General features: G+C 41.6%; 3 protein-coding genes across 4 annotated transcripts; 1 reads left to right on the forward strand and 2 right to left on the reverse strand.

Moving 5' to 3' along the window:
* Positions 1-661: 661 nt before the first annotated feature.
* Positions 662-7,056, reverse strand: LOC113021713 (sorting nexin-6). 2 transcript variants are annotated; one of them, XM_026166424.1, is made up of 14 exons: positions 6,789-7,056; positions 6,451-6,561; positions 6,215-6,322; positions 4,202-4,262; positions 3,963-4,087; positions 2,499-2,582; positions 2,344-2,418; positions 2,218-2,248; positions 1,950-2,037; positions 1,784-1,823; positions 1,615-1,701; positions 1,367-1,456; positions 1,140-1,205; positions 662-1,008 (listed from the first exon to the last, which is right to left on the reverse strand). In XM_026166424.1, the coding sequence occupies exons 1-14, from the start codon at positions 6,792-6,794 to the stop codon at positions 871-873; spliced, it is 1,110 nt and encodes a 369-aa protein (XP_026022209.1). In that variant the 5' UTR covers positions 6,795-7,056; the 3' UTR covers positions 662-870. The 2 variants fall into 2 exon arrangements, with proteins under 2 accessions (XP_026022209.1, XP_026022211.1); XM_026166426.1 differs by lacking the exon at positions 6,789-7,056 and having other exon boundaries at positions 3,963-4,098; positions 6,451-6,517.
* Positions 7,057-7,241: 185 nt separating this feature from the next.
* On the reverse strand, positions 7,242-8,865 carry LOC113022585 (dnaJ homolog subfamily B member 9-like). The gene is made up of 2 exons (XM_026168128.1): positions 8,255-8,865; positions 7,242-7,625 (listed from the first exon to the last, which is right to left on the reverse strand). The coding sequence occupies exons 1-2, from the start codon at positions 8,484-8,486 to the stop codon at positions 7,330-7,332; spliced, it is 528 nt and encodes a 175-aa protein (XP_026023913.1). The 5' UTR covers positions 8,487-8,865; the 3' UTR covers positions 7,242-7,329.
* Positions 8,866-8,935: 70 nt separating this feature from the next.
* zc3h10 (zinc finger CCCH-type containing 10) lies at positions 8,936-12,857 on the forward strand. The gene is made up of 3 exons (XM_026168127.1): positions 8,936-9,108; positions 9,485-10,773; positions 11,812-12,857. The coding sequence occupies exons 2-3, from the start codon at positions 9,628-9,630 to the stop codon at positions 12,322-12,324; spliced, it is 1,659 nt and encodes a 552-aa protein (XP_026023912.1). The 5' UTR covers positions 8,936-9,108; positions 9,485-9,627; the 3' UTR covers positions 12,325-12,857.
* Positions 12,858-13,851: the final 994 nt, after the last annotated feature.

Genomic DNA, 13,851 nt, shown 5'->3' on the forward strand with positions numbered 1-13,851 from the left:
GGACACTCATCTTTCTTCCTGACTTATTCCTTAGGATGCAAACCATTACTCCTAATTCTGCCAGCTAAGAGATCACAGGTCACAAGAGAGGCAATGAAGAACACAGCAGGACTGAGATATGAACCTACAGGCCTACATCAGCAGATATTGAGACTATATTAGAAAATTTTAGCTTATGTGTATCATGGCAAACCTTACAAGAGATCTTAATGGTGTCAAAAAATGTTCAAAGAGATTTTCAAAGAGCCAGAATCATTTCAAAAAGGCCAACACAGGCTGTCCTTGCTGCCATGTCCTTGCAGAAGCAGTCAAACCAACTGATTAATGATCCAGGAGTAAGAAACACACACAGAGGCAAGCAGGTACTTTGGGAATCAATTCATCACACTTTATTTTGTGTGACCCCAGCTGATGTACTGGCTAGAGAGCAGCACAATACATTCTCAGCACAAACGCAGCAGTGCAATATAGAACACATAAACCTTCGCTCACGCACGGCAGTGTTATTGGATGATGAAACCCACTGATAAGATCTCAAAACAATCATTTCTACCTGGATTTTATTGGAGTGAGTACATCTTAATAGAGAATGGGGGAAAATAAGAAAGCGCGTGTGTGTGTGTGTGTGTGTGTGTGTGTGTGTGTGTGTGTGTGTGTGTGTGTGTGTGTGTGTGTGTGTGTGTGTGTGTGTGTGTGTGTGTGTGTGAAATTATCAGCAGAGCCATCCTTTCTCCGTTGCTTACATTTCCCTATTTACACTCAATAAAGCATCAAACTGCAGCACAACACAGTGAAGGACAGGTTTGGGTTGCCCCGTGCTATGATTAGATTTACTGAGGATGCTAATTTGAGAGGGTGCCAGAGAGGTCACTAGGCCATTCCCCTAAAGACTTCCAGATGCTGGTTGAACTGGTCAGCACTTTCTTTGGCTGTAAGAAGTTGCTTTTCACACCAACCAACCAGAGCCTGCTGCAGCATTTCCACGCGCGCTCCCTGAAAACGTACAATCTGAAAGAATCACGTCACATCAATATTAATAGATGCAGAAAATGCATGGCAACAACATGAATTCAGCAAACCAATCCACTGTGGAAAGACACGTGAAAGTGTGGAATGCAGTTATTTATTGTGGACTTTACCTCCTGCTTAGCCACTCCAGAAGTGTGCTCAAACTCAGTCTCTGCTGCTTTCTTCACTTCTTCCATCTGATGAATATGAAGCGCATGTTATTATCATTAAGTCTACATCAGAAAGCCCACAACAAATGCTGTTTCCTCTTACTAACAGATACGTTGCTGACACCTGCTGGTTACAAGAAAATGTGCAGATCTGACCATGCTTTTAAAGTATGGGTGCAGACACTCACAGCAGCCTTCTTTACAGGTTTCGCCTTCTCTACGTTCCTTTGGGCATTCTCTAACTCCACTAGTTTGCAGGTTCTCCTGAAGAGCATCTCCTTTATTGGACATAATAATTGTGTTACACGCTGAACAATTTAGTCACATTATTCACTCCAAACATGTTGCATCTAACCAGAAATCTAAGATTCAATATAGGAAGGAAGGCAGCATGTATACGATGAGCATGAAATGATTGCAGAACTAGAAAACACACCCTTTCCGCCTCCTGATAACGTGACTCGAGGTCCAGGCCCAGTCCAAGAGTGTTCACGTTGTTCTCAGCAACACTCGTCATATTTTTCTGCCCACACACAAACACACGATGCGGCAAAGCACAAGTGCACTGCTGTTTGTGATGCTATTAGAAAAAACAAACAGCTTACCTTTATAGATTCAAACACTTCTGATAATTTCACACAAACCCTGTAAGAAAAGACACATATATACATGTATGCAGCTTTATCACAACTTATATGAATCATTCAGATGCTTTTCCTTTGAATACACATGATAATGGTGTGAGTCCAGTACTAATGTTTTTTTTCCAACCTAGAGAAAGCCTGTTTGTCAGGATCCTCGCCTGGTTCCACGCAGAGATGCAGAGCAGTTGAGAAGTGTCCACAGGCCACTGCTATTTCTGCAAGCAAACAGAGCACTCTAATACAACACATTGGATGAATTCAGCTGACACTGAGCCCCAAAAACATGTGTACATAATACCATAATTATCATCTGCTGAATTTGATCACACAAATCTTAAACAACATCGACGGATCAATTCTTTTTCTGTGCTTTCACACTTATATAATTTTCTTACTTTGCTCTGTTGCCACCACATCTAGGAATTTCTGCAAGAAGAAGGGAAATGTTTGGAAATCAAACTAAGAAAAGGAGACGACGACGACAAATAAACAGACCGAGAAGCAATAGGTGACCGTCTCACCTCAGCTGCAGTCTTGGTGCAGCCGGTTAGAACGAGGTTATGATCCCGTTCATTCTGAAAGAACTCATCCACATCCTGCAGACACGTTGATAACAGCATTAACCCCCCACTTTCTCTGGACACATTCTGCCTATATATGAGTCCCAGATGCGTACCTTATGGCCTTCTTTTCTCATCTCCTCCACAGCTTGACTCAGTCTGTTGAAAATGTTCTTCTTTACTTTCTGTCTGCCTGGAGGCTGAATGTAAGGACATAATAAAAGCTTAAATCATTTATCATTACACAGAATATCATAACATATCACAGCAAATGGCATTTTGTTATAAATGTCCATTGAAATATGCTGGTAAAATGTACAAGCTGAAAACTATTAAAGCTTAATAAAATAAACGTTTGGCCAGAATTCGACACACAGGAAACAAACGTATCATCGAGATGTAACACACGCAACACTGACTTTATATATTTCAAGATACTACGTTCCTTCTACATGTGTCTGTACAAGTCTTGTGCTGACCCTCATTTCCTGATATTTTGTGTCCAAGTAGCCAGACTTTCTTGTCATTTTTAAGGTTGTCCTAAGCAATAGTTCTCCAGGCTTTCTGAAAATCTTTGAAAGTTTTTCTTTGGGCACTGGTTGCTTTTTCACTCATTTTCAGTACAGTCCTTGTACCTGACCATATTAAGCCACTTATGAGTGGCCTATGAATAATTCAAGCATAAAAAGAGCACCTAATTCGAGGGTTGAACCAGTGTTGGGGCTACTTGTGACAAAAACACGTCATTTGTTTCCACTTCTTCAGCTGAATTAATGAAAAATATCCAAAGATAACAGTCTGACAGGCCACAGTGGCAACAGTTCTTATAAAGTGAATGTCTATAGCCAATGTAAAACATGTAAAACAAGGTGGAACAAAAGGAGGGCAACATCCAAAGAAGAGCTTTAAATGTCTTTAAAGAAATCTGGACAACTGAACACTACTTGAAGAAATGATAAGAAAGCTTATCTAAGAGAGTTCAGGCTGTGTTGAAGACTAAAGGTTCTCATATCAAATAGTGACTATCAATCTTTTTAGAATTGCACAAACTCTGCTTTGGCTTTATAGACTGTATTTCCATGTATGTTTGTGCATTTGTATGACAATTTTCTACCTTCTTTACACTACAAGCCACACTGACCACAGTTACAGTGCTTCTTATTGTATATGCAGTGCTATCAGCATCACACACATCTAACCACTGACCTGATTATTAGACACCCTGCTCTAACCCAAACAACCACCTTCTTGTAACAAGAACTGTATGCTGGCTATTTACAGGGTGATATCTGACTGATGTGAATTCATCAGTAGAGGTTACATACGCAAACTCTCACCCTTTTAAAAAACTTTTCTTTTGTGGATACAATCTCATTTGGAAGGCCATATATATTTATATATAAAGAGCCGAATGAATGAGTACTGTCACATGGATCTCTATCACGTTGGTGAAAGTTTAACCATTTATTGTCAGTCTCCCGCATCACAAGGTTTCACGTGACAACCTGTTGTAACATGAGATTCTAGCTCTAAAGTTGAAGCTTGGCAAAGCTGCCAAAAAGCTGTTTCTGTTCACTTACATCCGAGCTGGTCAGAAAGACCTCCACGGCTTTATTTTTGCTGAGTATGCTGTGTGCAGCAACCTGCTGCAGGAACGTTTCTAATGCTTTACAGTAGGGCTGACACTCTCCTAAAGCAAGGAAACCTGCAAGCAAACTATTGACATTTTAACCACACCACTTCACATCACATTTGACACTGTACATCAGAACTGGGAAGTGTTTGTCTTTGTGCACAGGCAGTCTTCAGATGTACTCACCAAGCTGTTTTATAGATCTGGGAGATGCATTCACCTGGGGCTTTGCAGGAAGAGGAGGGAACTTGAAAAAGAAGACAATATTATTTTATACAAAATTTTTTATCCCATTATTTGTCTCTTAAAACATGTCTTAAATACGAGCTTGTGAACGTTTCGTGCATTTTAAAGTTACTCTGTGCTTAGATCCGTTGTGATATGCAAACTCTATGCACTATATCAGATATTACACAATGTGCTTGTGTAATACATTACAAGGAACATCAACACACACTGTCATAGTAGGAAATAACATAAAAAAAATACACCCTGATGGTGTACTGTTGACTTTCTTTGAAAAAAGTAGTCCCTACATTGTTTACTTAATTCCCCACAGTACTGGGGCAGCTGGCAAAAATAGCAACGATAAAATCAGTTGATTACAAAAGAGGAGGACACAGGAAGGAAAAGCAGGAAGGACTTTAAACCACAAAAGCAGTACAATCATAGCAAGAAGAAAGTACGCTCTTTTAATTCTTTACATACCAGGACACAATAAAAGTCATCTGGTCCTTGGCAGGTTTAAATAATTTAACTTTAAACTCATCATTATCATTATTTAAACACAACCTCAAATACACAACAATACATGACATATTACACTGTGTCTTTATTCATTTAACCTTTGTGTGGTGTTCATGTTTTGGCTACTCAGCCCATGTTTGTGGGTCTGGGTGAATCCAGCGCATTTTGGGGGTTTTGAATCTATGCAGCCATAGAACTTTGTGTACAAATACTTAACAGATGTTCACTTTATCCCAGTTCCAAGAAATTCATCAGAATTGCATCAGCAATAGTGGTTGCTCATCAGTCTGGGAAGGGTTATGAGGCTACTACCAGAGAATTTGAAGTTCATCTTTTTTTCTGTGAGAAAGCTTATTGACAAGTTCAAGCCATCTGCCAATATTCCCAGGAGTGGGCATCCCACCCAGCCCACCAGGGCTGACTGCAATCTATGGAAAAATCTCAAGAGCTAGCCTTTTAAATGTTAAAGGTCAGGAGTAAATTTAGAAAAAGACTCAACAAATATGGGTTGTTTGGAAAGTTTGCAAGGAGAAAGCCTCTTCTCGCACAGCTTAGCATTGTTGCATTAGTACAAATCACAAGACTTTGGGAACAATATCCTTCAGACAGACAAGGCCACAGTGGAGATGTTTGGCCATAATGTGCAGTGCCACATTTGGACAAATAAAATCAAACACAGCATATCAAGACAAACACCTCCTAACAACTGCTAAACATGGTGGTGGAGGAGAGATGCTTTTTGTACACCAAAGAATTCTAGAGTCAGATGTGAGGCCATCTGTCCAACAGCTAAAAATGCCCCAAACTGGGTCCTACAACAGGACAATGATCCTGAGCACAGAAGCAAATCTGTGACAGAAGGGCTAAAAAGGAAAAGAAAGAAAAGATGTTACAACGACCCAAAGTCCAGACATCAGCCTGACCTAAATGCTGTGGTGGGACCTTAAAAGAGCTGTGCATAAATGAATGCCTAAAAATCTTGATGAAATTACATTATAAAGAAGAATGGGTCTACATTTCTCCACAATAATGTAAAAGACTGACAAAGTCTTACAGAAAAACATTATTCCAAATTATTCCTGCCAAAAGGTGGTTCTACAAGCTATATAATCAACGGTTGTACTTAGTTTTTCTCACACTGCTTCTGCTTGGCAGAGTTTTTGTTACATAAATGATGTCATTCTGTAATATGTCATGTGCTATTGTTCATGTGAGGTTGTACCTACCTGATTGAAGAACTTCTAAGGACTGGATAATTTATTATATCCTGACATTCAAATACAAGAACTTAAAGAGGGTTTACTTTTTTTTTTTTAACCACGACTGTTTCTTGGATAGAAACACCACACAAATTCAACATTTGTGGCACTAAAGCCACCAGTACTCCAGCCCTGACCCTGTTACTGTCAAATAAGCACATACAAGCTACATTAAAGAATAACAAGTACTGACTATGACTCCCTGTATTCCTGGCACATCCCCCTGAGAGAACAAGTGCTGCTGCAGCCATTCAAAATCCTCATAGGTCCGGTCCACATGGTATTCCCCTGTACCAGAGAGCTGGAACAGAAAGGAAAGACAACCAACTACTTTTGGAAAATCATAATTCAAATAAATAAGCTGACAGATTCTATGGTTCTTGTGTCATTTGCCTGGATCTAACCAGATGACAGTCTAATGAATCTCACCTTTTGAGATACGATGATAAAGGTGAGAGTGTCCCCGTCTTTCAACACCTCTGTAACTTTGATGCTGTCGTCATGGACACTCAGAACAGATGCAGTTTCTTTCACTTCTTCCTGCAATTAAAAAAACAAAGCGGTCAAAAGCAGTACAGCACAGCAGAAGCAGTCTAATGGTATCTGTACAGGCTGAGATTAAAGTCGCTTTCATGCTCAAACTAAATTTAAAGGGAGAAAAAAAAATGTAATTCAGCACACACTGTACTCATGTCTGCGAGGAGTAAACGCCTGTCACATGACACTCAGAGGCTTACAAATCCTGCAAAATCTACAGGCATACTCACCATCATTGTCAGCTTTGCAAACTAGCAGTCTGTCTTTTATCTGCCTTTGTGGTTTGTCCTTTTAGCGTGATAAAAGTACATAAAACTGGAAAGAGCTCTTGCCTGTTGCCTTTTAGTCTGCTCGAGCTCCAAGTGTTGAGAATGCACAGGATATCCTTTGGGTCAAAGTGCACAATGGTCCCATGAGAAATGGAGTAAAACTGTGCCAAATCTAAAGTGCTGGCGCAAGGAAAAAGATGAGTAAATGGCGTGTGAGTAACTCTGGACCTTCGACACACCCACACAGGAAAAGTGGCATAACGGCTCAGTCGGTTATCTAGCAGCCAGCCTTACAACCCCACAGCTGCTGAATTTATAAGTGAGACCATAAAAGGGGGAAGAATGTAAACAGGTTCAAAGGGTCTGTTTAGGTGATTTTTTTTACATAATGAATACAAGAAACAGATACTGAGAGAGCATTTTAGACAGAATACTTTATTATTGATAAAAGAAAACATGCTAAAAGGTAACAGTCATTCCAAGCACAGGGAGAAAAAAACTTTTAGAAGTAGTACTCTTCTTCATATTCATCTGGATCTCCAAAATAAAAGCTAAATCTTTCCCCTTCAAAACTGTAGTGATCATAACGACCATCCTCCTCATCCTCTTCCTGGTGAAAGCGCCACTGTCCACCAAAGAGACTGTCATCAAAGTCGTGGAAGAAGTCTGGGAAGCTGAAGTGGAAGCTTGTCTGATACTCATCCTCAGGCTTGAGTAGGTCCTCATTTTTCAGGAAAGCTCCGTGGCCCACATGGTCATACGCCCTCCTTTGCTCCTTGTTTGAGAGGACTCTGTAGGCTAAGGAAACACAGTTAGAGGGGAAAAGGTCAACTTTGGTGATGGAGGGGTGTGGTTGCAAACAAGCAACCACAACGCCTCGGCACCTTGCAGTCACTGACTCAATTATGAACTAGTCTGTGTACCAAAGTCCTCTAGAGTCAAATAGTAAAGCTAAAGCTGCCCAGACACCAACCTGTGTGAAATGTTAGAGAGTAGTGAGCTACATTTAACTAAACTAGCAGCTTAACTTCATTTTGCAAGAGCCAGCTGGCCTCCAGTTATTTACATCTTTTTTTTTTTTTGATGGGAATAGCAAGTACATTTTTGCACTTTTGCCAGGAAGAACAGCGGTTTTTTTAATCAGGGGAATTTTTTTTCTGAAATCACACATTCCTTTAGTTTTTAACATAATTTTTAATTTAATTTTAACTATTTTCAAACCTTTTTTCTGAGTAGTTTCAGTTAACTAAACTCCATTTTGTGGCTTTGTTGTTCCTCAGCTTCTTCCAGAGTGAAGTAATTTTCAGTTTACTACAAAATATTATACTAATGATAATGATGATAATAGTAATAAAACTCCTCACTTATTTACACTGTAAAATGTAAACGTTTCCGTGTGTCGGATGAAGCATCCTTTCATCCTTTACCTTCAGCAATCTCCCTGAAGGTCTTCTCAGCATCTGCGCTCTTGTTCTTATCAGGGTGGTACTTCACGGCCAGTTTTCGGAAAGACTTTTTTATCTCGCTGTCCGTTGCTGTTGGCTCAACATGAAGAGTGTCGTAGTAATTTCTGTTTATCACTTCGGACAGGGCTTCAGATAGACAGAGCAGCAGAAGCATGCAGAGTCGCAGCCAGTAGGAAGCACCTTGCGCTGCCATGTTGAGGAGCGCCCCAGCACAGAGAGCGTGAGGAGGAACTCAAAACAAACGTCGTCATGTGCACAACAGTTTATCTGGAAGTGTGGCAGACCTTGTGGTTTAGCGTCTCATTTTCATATCCACACAACGCCGTAAAGTCTCCAGTCAGCACTGCTTGTAGTAAAAGTACACCAAAAGTATCAGTTGTTGGTGTATTTACGACAATTTCTATGGAGCTTACGACAAAAACTGTGATACACGGGCACGAAAGAAAAAGTGACCTCGTTCACAGACTGTGCAAGACTCCGTGAATCCAACTTTACGTCGTGCACGAAATTATTTCGTGGTTTTAAAAATGAACAAATTGTGAACACGCTAAGGTGGTGTTCCGCATTTCCACCAATAGAGGGCAGAAAATCCCAATCAGCGAAAAAATAAGGAAGACGCCGGCGCTCTTCTTCGTTGGTATTGAAAGCTGCATTAAGAAATGTGGTAAACAGCACCAGGGCCTCGAGGAACCGCTAAAATAAAGCAAGTTTTTTGCTTTTGTTAGCAGCGGTGTCTGTTGACTCAGTTAGAGGAAGTTGTTTCTTCGTGGAAGCTTCTCAGCTGTACTTTGGAACCTTCTCTATCCTTCGATTTGGTAAGACTGCAGTAGTACCCAGTTAGCTAGATGTTCGCTAGCCATTAGCTACCCAGGGTAGACGACGGTTTCGTAGTAACATTTAGGCTAACTTATTCTGGAATATAATATAATACGACAGAGTATGCATTATTTACTGGTTGAAATCCGTTGCATTCAATTTAGTTGATGTTTTGTAGTGTTTTACCAAAGAACCATGTAAACAGAAGCAGGGCTATTTATTGTTTACGATGTGTTGTCACGTGCTAAATTTCTGTCCTTACCTTGTCTAAGGTAATCATATACATGTCCTGTTGTCTTACATGCCGATATTCAAATCTCCCGTTTTAGTTCTATCGCCAGTATCTCATGCTGGGTTCGTGTTTTTGTCTTGCAGGTAATTAAACAGCAGATTGCAATACTTCGAGTGTGAAGAAACAATTAATGACTACTTCTGTGTATGTGAATGTTTGCCAGCTCACATTTGCCAGTCCCAAACACACATGAGTGCTCCTTTCTCCTTGAGCTGGGCCGAGCGCCATGCCTGACCGGGACAGTTCCTACCTGTCAGGTGGTGGTGGGAGTGGTGGTAGTCTGGGTGAAGAAGGGGGACCCGGGTCTGGTTTGGCAGGGAGTGCAGCAGAGGGCAGAGGAGGTTCGGGAAGTAGTGTCGGAGGAAGCGTCTCTGGCTCTGGGGGTATGGGTGGAGGAGGAGCGCTCGGAAATGGCAACAGCTATGGGAACGGTGGAGGCCAAGGTGCGGGACTGGCCTTGGATGGCGTCTGCCGGGACTTCATACGCAATGTTTGCAAGAGAGGAAAGCGCTGTCGCTTCAGACACCCAGACTTTAACGAGGTACCAGACTTGGGAGTGCAGAAGAACGAATTCATCTTTTGTCACGATCATCAAAATAAGGAGTGCATGCGCTCCAACTGTCGCTTTGTCCACGGATCCAAAGAGGATGAGGACTATTACAAGAAGACGGGAGAGTTACCTCTCAGACTAAGAGGGAAAGTTGCTGCACGGCTAGGCCTCTCCCCCATGGATCTCCCCCATAGCCGTGGTGAGGTTCCCATCTGTAGAGACTTCCTGAAAGGAGAGTGCCAGAGGGGCAATAAATGTAAATTTCGCCATGTCAAAAAAGACTGTGAATATGAACCAACCAGGGTTGGAGTGGGTGGCGTTATGGGGCCAGGTGTCAGTGGCATTGTGAATGCTGTAGGAGGCATGGGTGGAGGAGGAGGTGCTTGCGGAGGAATGCAGGGACTTGTGGGAGGTGGCGCAGGGGGTGGAGGTAATATGATGGGGACCGGCTGCCCTGGCTTGGGTGGTTGCAGAGATCCAGGTATCTCAGGTCTTGGAGGAGTAGGAGGAAGTGGAATGAGTGGGTGTCTGTCCATAAGTTCATCTGGACAGCGACGTTATGACAGGAGCACATGCTCAATGTTTGATCCTCTGGTTGAAAGTGGTCTGTTTGATGCTGGTTGCCTGGAGACCTCTATGGACCACACCACTTTACAGTTAAAGAGGCGACGGTTGGAGGGGCTGCGTCTGACAGATGGGAGTGGAGGTGGGCTCTACGAGTTGGGAGTTCAAGCCACCTTGCCGCCTCGTCCTCTGGAGTACAGATTTCTAGAGGAAGAAAATTCCCTGCTAAGGAAGAGAGTGGAAGAATTGAAAAAGCAGGTAGGTATAAGAATCATAATATGACTTCCTGGGAATGGAGTCATGCCACTGATGCAGAATGTAAATGGCTTCAGTCATTTTTTTTTTTTTTTTTACTGAGATACATGCAAAACAAGCATTGCCAAATTCCAACTAAGCGGAAACTTTATCGAGGTGTTTTATGACACATCCTGGAAAGATTTTTCAACATGACAGGTTCAAAGAAAACGCCGATCCAAACAGCATCTCAGCGGTATATCCAAAAATCCACCAGAATGTTCGTCCCATGTTTGTTAGAAGTGTGATTAGGTGTCTGCTGACAGACTTGTATATTAAAATCCCAGCGATCAACAGTTTACATTAACATTACAATAAATTTTTAAATATAAGGTGAAAGGAGTTGGTGACAAAGGGGGACTTTATTTCATGTAGTTACAATTAAGCAAACTTTGCTGATCTAAACAAAGAGTCATCCAGGAACCTATTTATGTGTTGCTTCTTTGGAGGATGCTAATGACACATTTTTGTGTTGCTGGGCTTTTTTTCAACATTTAGATCCCATCATATCAGATGGGATCGAAATGTTGGAAAAGAACCCAGCAACACACTGTTAAAATGGTCAATGTTATTAGTAAGAACTGAGATCATCTGATGTCCAAAAGCACAGAGTTTAGACTGCTGTAAATGCTCTGCCTATTGAGTAGAATGGTGGACTTGAAGGGGAATGAGCTGAAATTGTTACTGAAGAGTTAATATGAAGTGAAGCTGTGCAGGAGTAAATGGGGAAGAATTTGTTTCCCCTTTAGTCACCTGACAAAAAGGCCCACTGGATGTTTTGGGGGTAAAAGGAAAAGACACTCTGTAACATCATGAGACACGCAAACACTCAGATTCTGCCGTTTTTAGCCTTCTGTCTCTGTGATAAGTTAACACGAAGTGTAAGACTACTTGTAAATGATTTCCTTTATATCTTTGCGTATTTCAAATATTTAATGTCTGTGTTTCCTGTCATGAACTTTCTGCCTGTTTATACTAAACTCTTTCTTATGTGTTTTTCAGGTTTCCAATCTCATTGCCACAAATGAGGTTCTCCTGGAGCAGAACGCCCAGTTCCGAAGCCAAGCCAAAGTGATGACACTGTCTTCAACTCCCGCACCCACTGAGCAGAATCTGGCGCCCCCCGTAGGTTCAGTGAGTTCCTACAACCATAGCATCGCCCAGACTCACACCACCTTGAGCAGTGCTCCATTACAGGCTCGGCCAGTCACCCAGCAAGACCTTGTAGCTCCCGCTGGTGCCCCTGCAGCCCCCCAAACCAATGCAGCCCCACCCACAGCTCCTCCACCACACCTCAATCCTGAGATAACCCCCCTCTCAGCCGCCCTCGCACAGACCATTGCCCAGGGAATGGCACCCCCTGTTTCTATGGCGCCAGTGGCAGTATCTGTGGCACCTGTGGCAGTGTCCATGACTCAGCCGATTCCCGGGATCACTATGAGTCACGCCACCACCCCAATGGTGTCGTACCCAATTGCAAGTCAAAGCATGAGGATCACAACCCTGCCACACTGAATGATTGCAGGGGCTGCAATACCAATGAGTCGAACTGGAAATGTACTTGAACTTTAATGGGTTTTGAATTTTTACACAGATGGATTTTTTTTTCTGTGTATGAGACTCAGAAGACGTTTGAACAAAGAGAGATGTGTGATAGAGACACTTCGTTTTCTCCACCAGGGGTCAGGATAAATGCTTATCCTTCCCTAAATCAGAACTTTGTTCTATGGCAACGTTACAAATGTTGAGGGTTTTGGGGGGTTTTTTGTTTTGTTTTCGCAGATTGACTGACACAATCCCTGGCAAAGGTCTTTGTACCAAAGGGATCTTTTCATACACACATACACTAAAAATGACAAGACTTAAAACTCATGCCGTCATCTGTGGTGTGTGAAATGTGAATCGTTTTGGCAAAGCTGCAGCGTTGTCCATCTAAAGACATTGGAAACAGTTTGTTTTTTTGTTTTGATTGTTCTGGTGTAAATTAATTTTGGTACTTTGCACATTTGAAACAAAACCAACAAAAAAAAAGAATTACAACCACTCAACAGTGAATCCTGTGTTTTCTGTCTTTTTACAGTTGCTTTTTTATGTTTACATATGTCATAAATGGATATATTTTCATGTTGAAGTGATATGAGTGCTCATGTTTATATCCTGTTGGTCTAGTTGTTTGGGAGGAGTCATGCTGTGTAAACTAGAGCTTAATCTCTGTTTAGTAACTTCATGTGCGTGTGGCTCTTTAAACAGCTAAAGTATCTGGCGTTGACTTCACACTCTGGGGCCTGGTGGGAGCGCTTCAAGTTGTATTTAGTTACTGTCAGTTTAGTATTTATGTAATCACGGCAAAGCAAATATTTCTGAAAACAATTAATTCAAAACCAGATATTGCACCTTCATACTAAACATGGTGCAACCAAAACATATTCTTTAATCAGAGCATTATTTTGGGGAAAGTGGTTCAAATGCAAGCCCGTACTAGCTTTTAAAATACACCCACTTTATTAGGTATGCTTGTTTAATTGTTCATTCATGCAAATGTCTAGTTCAAAGTGGGCATTGAAATTGGCAGAATAAAAAGTTGTAAAGTGGTTGTAAAATAGTCAGATGTCGGAGCAGAATGGCCAGACTGCTTCAAGCTTTAAGGAAGGTAACAGGAAATCAGAAAACCACTTTTAACAACAAAGGTATGCAGAAGAACACCTCTGAAAATAAAATAGTGAACAGCAGCAGATGATATCACTCCAGCCAGCAAAGGTCAGGAAACGGTTTGAAATTTGCATGGGCTCATCAAAATTGTACAACTGAAGTTTGGAAAGTATTTCCTGGTCTCATGAGTCTCGATTTCTGCTGGTTTGTAGGATTGGAACCTGACAAGCAACCTGGAAGTATGGATCTATCGTGCCTTCTATCAGTGGTTTGTGTTTGTGGTGGTGTAACAGTGTGGAGGTATATTTTCTCTGGGCCTTTAGGACCAATTGTGCATCACTGGTGCCATATACCCTACCTGAATATTATCTATCATGTCCATGGTGTACCTGT

The sequence above is a fragment of the Astatotilapia calliptera genome, chromosome 5 (genome assembly GCF_900246225.1).
Source record: "Astatotilapia calliptera chromosome 5, fAstCal1.2, whole genome shotgun sequence".
NCBI classification, from domain to species: domain Eukaryota; kingdom Metazoa; phylum Chordata; class Actinopteri; order Cichliformes; family Cichlidae; genus Astatotilapia; species Astatotilapia calliptera.